The sequence below is a fragment of the Limulus polyphemus genome, unplaced genomic scaffold (assembly GCF_000517525.1).
Source record: "Limulus polyphemus unplaced genomic scaffold, Limulus_polyphemus-2.1.2 Scaffold150, whole genome shotgun sequence".
In the NCBI taxonomy this organism is placed as follows: Eukaryota; Metazoa; Arthropoda; class Merostomata; order Xiphosura; family Limulidae; genus Limulus; species Limulus polyphemus.
In genome coordinates, this window is record NW_013665760.1 from 301,843 (window position 1) to 311,533 (window position 9,691).

Below are 9,691 nucleotides of genomic sequence, written 5' to 3' on the forward strand. Positions count from 1 at the left end.
AAAAAAAAAAAAAAAAGAGATTAAGATTCGTTCTTTATTTCTTGTGATTTCATGTGTATTCTTTATTTATTATTATAAAAGTAACTAAAATGTAAAAATGGGAAACTCTTAGGATAGATTAGGCAAAATAAATAAATAATGATAAAAAATTTTCACAAGGCACGCAGGCAAGTAACATGGAGTGGCTTGTGGATAATGTAATTTGATAGTATAATGTGAGCTGCACATTCTCCAAGTGACTTACAGCTGATAATGGCACAAACAGTTTTTAGACATGGTTAAAAGGACAATAAAATTTAAGTATAAATAGATGTATACTGTCACGAGTTTAAAGCTACTTGAGATAAAGAAATGTAGTTTTATGTTACAATATGACGTCATTCCAGAAAGGAAAAGGGGTAATTTAGATTTTTTGTGGTTACGAGATTGGTCAAATTGACCAACCTTGTATAGAGTTAGGGTAAAGAAAATCATAGATAAAATATAAAGTTTTACTAAAAAAATGTTTGAAATGTATATAGTAGGTTTTAGATATTAAGCAAATGAAATTTGAGATTTTTGAGGTGTAGGAAAGTATTTTTAATCTTAACATGAAAATCACTTTGTACTCGGACTAGTAAAAAAAAAAAAACTTGATGTATTCACAAATCTTTAGTTAAAATTTTTTACTTCAGAATTTGATTTTTTTTATGTAAAACACATGTAATGTCTACTGAAAGTCTGCTAAATTTTGTGAAGATACACTTACTTTATTGAAACTATATTAAGTACAAAGTGGTCACATGGTTGGTCAGTTCAACTGACTTCATGTTGAGAGAGTTATTTTCATAAACTGATTTTATAACAATATGAATGATGGTTTTAAAGTGTTACTTCTATGGCTTTCATCAGCTTTTGTATGGTTTCTGCTGTATCTGCAGCAGTTTTTTTTTCCATAGATTAATGCATAGAGACGTCACTTGGAATTGTTAAAACTTTGTCTTATGATAATTACATGAATGTGTTGTGATACAAGTATGGATATAAAAGTACTAAATGTATATTTAAACCAACACATCAGTCACTTGATTGCATATAAAATTTATCCTAATAATTAATATCTATAAAGTAAAATTTCAACATGGATATAATCATAAGATTTTGCTTTATATTTGATTACTTTTGAGGATGAAAAAAAGTACATGAAGTTGTACTGGTGTATACATCAATACTTTATCCAGTAAAAGTTTTCTATAATATGTCCAAAGTAAAATCTGCTTCAAACTGTAAGTATGCTGATAAGCTGTTATTGTAGGATAGTAGTTACAAAATATTTATAACCCACAGTGATTAGTTTCTTCTCAGTACTACTGAAGCTGTCATTTAATTGTTTTTAGTGTTCCTGATGATTATAAAGTTAATCCTGGAGCAGTAGAAGCAATAGCTGAACACCCATCCAATCCAGATCATATATTAATAGGCTATAACCGTGGACTGATGGTCTTGTGGGACAAAAAGAACCAAACTGCAGATAAAACATATATTGGCAGCCAGGTATTAAAAATTGATAACCATTGAAGTTTAATGATAAGAACTTTACCATGAACTTCTTACTGTATTCAAGGTAGTTGTTAGAATTTTCAGTTCACTTTTATGACAATAATACTTTTTTTTTGTTTAGAATTTAAATTTTCAAAACTTAATTGTTTTTTCATTTGTTGTCATTTATTTCAGTAATAGTTTGTCATCTGAAAACAATCTGTAGTGAAAAAGAATTAATATATTTTAAAAGTAATATACCATTAACAAAATTTTCTCTCTGGTCTGTAATAATTCCTAATAATTAAATATTGAAATATGTATAAAGATTTTTCTTATCCTTTTATTACAAATTTGAAAATAATTATAATGAACCAAGGCAAGCTGTCATAACAATATTTATGACTAGATTTGGAATTTTTGTTAATTCTTAGCATTGGTAACTGCACATGTTAAGTTTTATTGTTTCTGTTTAGCAACTGTCATAAACACGTACAATTGAATTGTTAAAAGATTTTAATTTAATTTTGATCTTTTTATTAGATAGGATGTTTCATTTGGTTATTACTTATGTTACTTAACATAGCAATTGGAGTCAGTTTCGTGGTACAGGGATGGCAAACGATTTATGAGTGCTCACAATGATGGGAGCTACATTGTGTGGAGTACTGCAGATGCTTCCAAACCTGCAGAAAACCCAAAAACTCCTTATGGTAAGAATTGGTTTTGATCTTGTTAGAGGTAACTATTATATATTATTGAATTGATGGTTTTCTCTCAGTGATGCTGAAACAATATTTGAATATAGTATCATTTTAGCACTATAATAATGTAAAGTTTAGATCTTCATTCTGCTGGTATTTAGTACTGTAAAAATTCATTGTATCAGTTGACATAACAAAATCCATGCAACCATGTATCTGTACAGGGTGCATACATATCCTTAAAAAAAATTAAGAATGGAATTTCAGGAGCTTGAATGTGCTTGGAAGGAGGCCTTTTTTTTTGCAAAAGTACTTGAAAATATTTTAACGTTTATATATCTAACTTTAATGAATGTTGCGGAGTTGAGCTCATTAGTTTTTCTTTTTAGTCTACATTCACATGTTGAACAAACAAATAGGATTTTTATAAGATGTTAGTGGAATCTGATTGATTTTGATGTAGGTTTTAGCTTCCAAAAAGTGCTTGAAAAACATTCTGAGAGTGCTTATAAAGTACTTGAAATTTATCTAAGCAATTCAGTATGAACCATTATCTGTAACATTGGGACTGTAAGAATATTTTATAATTTATTGTGTTGTATCTTAGTTTTAAATGTAAAATGCTCAACAATTTTTCTTTTCTTATCAGGTCCATTTCCATGCAAAAGTATGAACAAAGTGTTGTGGCATTCTGTGAAAGGAGGGTGAGTACTTGTTTATGTTAATCCTTTCTGGACTGGTGGAACTTTTCAGTTGTCGAGGGCACACCTGCATAGCTAATTTCAAAATGAAAGTAATAATTCTACTTCAACAGTTCTTTCCTAATTAACCTTGATATTATCATATTGTCACTGAGGTTTTTGAGAAATATTGTGTTTTATCATTTGTATAACCCAAAAATGGAGAGTCGATTGTCTCAAATGCTGAGCATTGCATGATAATTAGGGGTAAACTTGTACAGTAGTTATGATATTTATTAGGCTGTATAAAAATTGGAAAATGAGGGAACTTAGCCTGTTGAAATTACCCATCATTATTCATTTTTTTCAAATTTGAACTCAGAATTTGCTTTTTTAAGTTTATTAAAAACGATTATTTTATGTACTTCACCCAGAAACTTTGTAGATTACTCATTTCTATTTAAACAAACAAAAAAGTTAAATGATCTATCATAGTTAAAACTGAGGTGCTAGGAGCAGTTGTAAATACAAACACATCTAGTCAATAGTTATCATAAAGACATCAGTTATACCAATATATTGTATGGAATATCAACTCAGAAGGTTTGTGTATTAATAAAAAATTTCTTTACCTCAGGGAGGACTTTATCATATTTTCTGGAGGAATGCCAAGAGCAAGTTATGGGGATCGTCACACAGTAACAGTCATGAAAGGAGAAAATCACCAAGTTCTGGACTTTACTTCTAAAGTTATTGATTTTGTTGCAATTACTGACAATTCCTCTGATGCTGGTACATTGAAAATCTTCATTATGAAGTTTTTTACCCTTCTTTATGCTAGAAAAACAATTGCTCATCCCACCTCTAGAAAACAAAATTATAGATTTATACACACACACACACACATATGCATATATAGAGAGAAGGTAAATGTACACGAATGAGCTTATTTGTATTATTCATGCTAAAACACTAGAAATACTTACATATTTTTTTTTAACATACTAGTACATCTGGACCTACAGCACTTGTTCACTTATCATTGCAGTATTTTAGGCATGATAATTTAACTTGGCTAGAAGTACTTGACATGCTTGTCAGTTTTCACCAATCCTGTTTTTGTTGTAGATGAAAGAGTTTTATAAATTTTTTGTTGCTTAAAGTAAATATATTTTTCTAATATTTTTGATATCTTTTACCATGTAAAATCCACAAGATACTACAGCGAATTGTTGACATTCAACCTTTTCTGTTTTAAAGAGATGAAAGAGTTTTATAAATTTTTTGTTGCTTAAAGTAAATATATTTTTCTAATATTTTTGATATCTTTTACCATGTAAAATCCACAAGATACTACAGCGAATTGTTGACATTCAACCTTTTCTGTTTTAAAGAGAATTGTAAAAGTTTCGTAAATTGCTGTCATTTGTACAGTTCACATGGACCTATTGTGCATATATTGATGTTTAAAAATAATACTTAAATACACAACTGGTAACCAATTGTACACTTAAGTGAATAAAGGTATGTTTATTATGCATTTTCATGTTAAACTTTCAAAAATTTTATTACTAGGTGTGGCTAACACTCAGTAAAGATTTGAATGTATCTGTAGTTTTTTTTTTCCCCATGTATTTGTTAACTTTTCATGTTCATTAATTTAAAGTGAATCTTTTTTTTAAGTTTTGACATGTTGTGATTTTAATTCTGATTAAATCAAGCTACCTACAAATATTGGAAATAATGTAGCTTTAAAACAAAACTAAGGTTTGATGATATAGATAATTTACTAAACATGAGTTAATTTGTTCTTTATTACTTTGTTGCTACTGAAAGGATTTAAACACTTTGAAAGGATTATAACTGTGATAATTTCAAGTTATAAATGGTATAGCATAATATTTTTGCTTGCTTCTGTATTATGATTTAATAGTGCTTTTATCTTTTTAGAATTCGACAACCCTGGATCGCTGCTGGTCCTTGTGGAAGAAGAACTTGTTGCAATTGATTTGGAAACAGAAGGATGGCCAGCATTCCGTCAGCCTTATCTTGCAAGTCTTCATTCCTCAGCAATAACATGTACCCAACACTGCAGCCAAGTACCACAAGATTTATGGGACAAAATTGTAGCTGCTGGCAATAAACAAATAGTAAACCATTACTCTTCCAGGGTGAGAATGCTAGTTTAATGTAGTTAAGAGATCAAGTTTGATATATGTTGAACTGAATTTAATAATTTTTTTTTTCCAGGAAATACTTATGGTATGATCCAAAAAACATGGCTATATTTTTATTTAATTTGTCCATGAATGTCTTTTAAAGTGCTCTAACATGGTAATGTTTAAAACTGTGTTCCTAAGGTCCATCCTAGTTTGAATAAAGGATGGAAATGCAGGCACTGGTAATTCAAGACAATAGGTCATAGGAATGTGAGAATAGAATTGAAGACTGAAGCTATTGTTTCATGGTGGTGAAATGAGAATATTGAAAATTATATTATATTACAGCATGTGGGAGTATGTAGGTAATCAGAAGTAAAGTTATAACAGAATATTGAAGGAAATGTAGATATTATGTGTTTAAAGGATTGAAAACTTTAATGTTGTCATGTATTTCAGTTCAGTTGCAACTAGTATTTATTGCTCAAAGAAACATTGCTTATTTTAAAATCGTGTAAATTTTTCTAAAGTGATTATTATAATTTCTTTGGTTTGTTCTTTGCTTTTCTATGACTTATTTGATTAAAATAATTGTTTTTCTGCCTTTAGGATTGGCCAGTCACTGGTGGTAAAAATCTTGCAGAATCTCCAAGTGTACGAGAGTTAATACTTACTGGACATGAAGATGGTACCATAAGATTTTGGGATGCTTCTGGTGTGTGTCTAAAACACATGTACACTCTAAGTACCTCCAGTCTTTTTGAAGGTGAAGAACATGATCATTCACCCACTGAAGAAGGAGAGGAATGGCCCCCTTTTCGTAAAGTAAGCGTAATTTGGTGTTGATTTTTTTATGTGTAACTTCCCTTCCGTATTTAAAATTAACTGTAGAATTGTTTTAATATATAAGCTGTTGTCATCCTTATATTATATGGATCTGAGATTTGGTTTTAAGCATGTGTAGTGATAGCACATGGAAAATATTTTGGAAGATAACAGAATTATGCAAAGAAACTGCAACATTTATGTTTGAAAAAATAAAATAGTTTAACACATTTTATAGACGTAGTGATGAAAGTTGCAGTTAACTGCTTTACAAGAAATTAAAAACGGCTTGCTTTAAAAACATAAAACAGGAGAGTAAGCTTTTTATGGAAGTGCTCTGTATATTTATATACCAGCTTAAAAGAAATAATGTTATCTAATAACTATTAAATAGTTTAACTAAACAAGTTCTGGATTATAAATTTTACTAACAGTGAGATTTCCTCTTCACATGTTCTTCTGATTGGTGACTAACCTGCAGATTTCCAACATTCCTGAAGGGAAGGTAACAATCAGTTTTTATGGTTTCCAGCAGTAACTGGATATGCATTTAAAAAATCCCTACCCCCCTTTATTTTCACCTTGTGCTGCAATATAAGATTATTGTGGTTGGGCTTAGTGGCTGAAAATAACCTGAGTAAAGCATATATATTCAGTGTCAAATAAAAATGAAAGCAAACTTTTGTTTTATGTGTGGCAGGGCTTGAAATTTGCTTTATCCACTCTGAGGAGTTTGATACCCTTAAAAGTTTCATTAGCCAAGAATATAATTCACAGCAACAGGTCACTAAATTTTTAACTGGTCACAACAAGTCATTGTTACTCATCTGACATTTGTCCACTCTTTAAAGTAATACACATCTAAGCATGGAGAGTACATGGGTATGTGGGAAAAATAAAACTGATTCATTTAGCTTAGCATCCTTACTTCTTTTTTTTTGTAGAAATTAAGAAGTTTCTAACAGTTTTTTTGTTCTTCAAAAGTTGCTGAAATATTTTCATTTTTTAACATTCGTATTCAAATTCAAATATTTTGCACAATACAGTTTTTAACATAAAAAAACTACAGGTATAATAAATATTTGAAGTTGAGCAAGCTTAAATTAGTCTAAAGATAACATCTAAAAACAATACTAAAATATACTGTGCTTACTTTATACTTCCAATGTTTCACGAGACATACGGGTCAATAAGCTAAAGTTTTATGTGAATGAAAGGAGGTAGAACATGCACTAAGAGTCAGGAAATGCCTGGTCCCTATCTTTTGATCGTGTGTCCCTTTATAGGCATAGTTTACGCTTGCACTAGAGGCACACTCGTCCATTCTTGTCAGTGTATGCAGTGACCCATCACAGACCATTTGTTGTCAGTTAAACTGACTGTTGACTTTAAACTCTGCTGTCCAACTTGCTTTTTCAAACACTCACTGTTGGTATGTGAGTTAGTGGAAATACTGTACATTGATTATTGTAACTGGCAGAAACATAGGAATAATATGATGCAGTAGTGGAATAATATAAGAACAAGTATTAATCAAAGCAGTGGTAAAAGCCTTTTGCTTTCTTGTACTTTTTCATTCCTCAGCTTCATTTTTTCTTTTTTCTTTTACATAATTTTCACATGCCTTTCTGCACATATTTATCTATTTCAGATTATCATTCAGAACAATTCAGCACTACAAGGTGTTTTGCATGTTTTCAGAAAGTACAGACAGTTGCACTGTATCACACATGCTGTTGCTTTACACTTTGAATTGAAATATGTTGTAAAGAAAATAAATTTTATATTAATATAAAAATCTTTTGTCTGTGACTTAATAATGATAGCACTGTTATTTAACACCTTTTAGTTTATGGTAGCTGTATATATGATCCTCTCAAATTCTCTGTATTTCTAAATCTATCATCTGTAAAGAACTTCATTTTCAACTTAAAAAACATTTTGAGCTAAATATTTGCTCATCCTCGTTTCGTGATTTTGTTCTTGCATATTTGAACAGTTATAAAGTTATCTTGATAAATATTTTTACCCTTTAAAATTTCTTAAGCTGAGAGGAGACAGTGTTTCAGCAATATATCTAACTGATAAAATTCTTGTAATATTTATGCCAAGTAACTTTATTTAATTTTTTTTTTATTTGAACCTTCATTATTAGTGAAATAGATCACTTTTTGTTTAGTTGATATTTTCTTATTACCGTGGAATCAAAACATGTCATTGATTCAAATGTAAGTGCATGCATAAGTTACTTGTGAAAGGAATTTGAAATGCTGGAGCAGTTCTTTTGAAATGAGTTAGATGATGTAAAACAAAAACGTAACCATTTGTATGAAACACCAGTGCATTGATATAGCAAGTGGTTTAATATTCAAAATAGTTCACATACTTAATTTGTTGTAAAAAAAAAATTATCTCTGGCAAAATGTACCATCACATGTAAATGTATTTTAGAATGTAGATGAACATGAAAATGTTTTATTTAAAATTTGAGGAGAAAATGTAAGTGCTGTCCTTTACAATATAGTGCAACAGTGAATTTCAAGCCCTATTGTTTTCAAAAGGTGAAGCCTTTTTTTTATTTCTTGACAAAGCCTGCTTGAAATATGTATAATTAGGTGTTTTTCATTATACCTGAAGTAAATGTGCAATAGCAAAGTATTTTTGAATTACATTGTTAATGTCATCATGGTGCCACATTGTTGAAAATGGTTGTTGCTTGATGTTTGTCTGTGTATTAAATTTTTTTTTTGTCAAAGCTTTTTTTTTAACTTCTTTAAGGCTGCTATATGTTTGTTTTTTAAGTTTGTGCAACTACGTTTATGCTGCACGTCTGAAAAGCTTTACAGAAAATATCATGCTGGTTTTCTCAAAAAGTCATATTTTCACTTGTACGTGAAATAGTAACTACTTGTTAATATATTGAAGTAACCAAACTTGGTTATTAACGATTTCTTCCTTGGATGCATTGCATTGTTCAACATAGTCTCTCAGTAGTACTTTAAAAATGGATTTCAGCCTTTACAAATTTTGAGTGGTAACATGTTAAAGGCCTTAAGAGTTTGTATTGTATACACTGCAACTCAACAGCATTTATCAGAGGGTCAGTGGTGGCAGTCAAATGTAAATGTTGTTAATGAAAAAGTAGTGACTATCAGCATTTAATTTTAGTATACTTGGAACTTTGTGGCTTTTAACTACAGGCTTTGTGGTTGTTATAGTTTTCATATTATAACTTTTAATACAGTATGCATATCTTCAAGACATTTTGCAGATTATCAGTAAACAATACATGGTTATCATACACAAAATATCAGTGTTTTTAGTAAAGTTTTAGGATTTTTTAAGCAATGATTTGCTCATGCTTTTTTTTCTTTTCAAATGTTGACTGTCCAACATGCAAAGTAATTTTGATTTTAAGGTTAAAAATACTTTTGTGAAACAGAAAATTGTGAAATTTCACAGGTGAAATCTTTATAACCTCCAAATAATTATCAAACGTTTTTTGTTTAGAAAAAACTTTTATCTGTTATTTTTACCATTGTATCTCTGAATGGGTTTGTTGACTTCACAGATCTCATAACCAACATAAAAAATTAGGAAATAGATATTGTTGCGTATCTGCTCATCTTTGAATTTCCGGTATAAATTCTTTCCGAGGAACTTCAGCGATACAAGTCCTTTCTTAATTAAAACTAGTTTATTCTTACTTGATACAACTTTGTATATATGCTCTATACGCTTCCCATCGTCTTCCTGTGGCTTTCTTAGTACTAAATCACCCCTATTGCTGACACTCATGTCTGGA

At 29.9% G+C, this 9,691-nt stretch overlaps 1 protein-coding gene across 5 annotated transcripts in view; it reads left to right on the plus strand.

Moving 5' to 3' along the window:
• The window catches only part of LOC106475913 (lethal(2) giant larvae protein homolog 1-like), an 86,924-nt gene that overhangs the window by 34,778 nt on the left and 42,455 nt on the right, over positions 1–9,691 (plus strand). For all 5 annotated transcript variants that reach the window (XM_013936591.2, XM_022381027.1, XM_022381033.1 and 2 more), the window contains exons 7-12: positions 1,377–1,533; positions 2,105–2,231; positions 2,872–2,926; positions 3,540–3,694; positions 4,853–5,073; positions 5,671–5,886. In XM_013936591.2, coding sequence (XP_013792045.1) covers positions 1,377–1,533; positions 2,105–2,231; positions 2,872–2,926; positions 3,540–3,694; positions 4,853–5,073; positions 5,671–5,886 — 931 coding nt within the window. The remainder of the gene's footprint in view (positions 1–1,376; positions 1,534–2,104; positions 2,232–2,871; positions 2,927–3,539; positions 3,695–4,852; positions 5,074–5,670; positions 5,887–9,691) is intronic.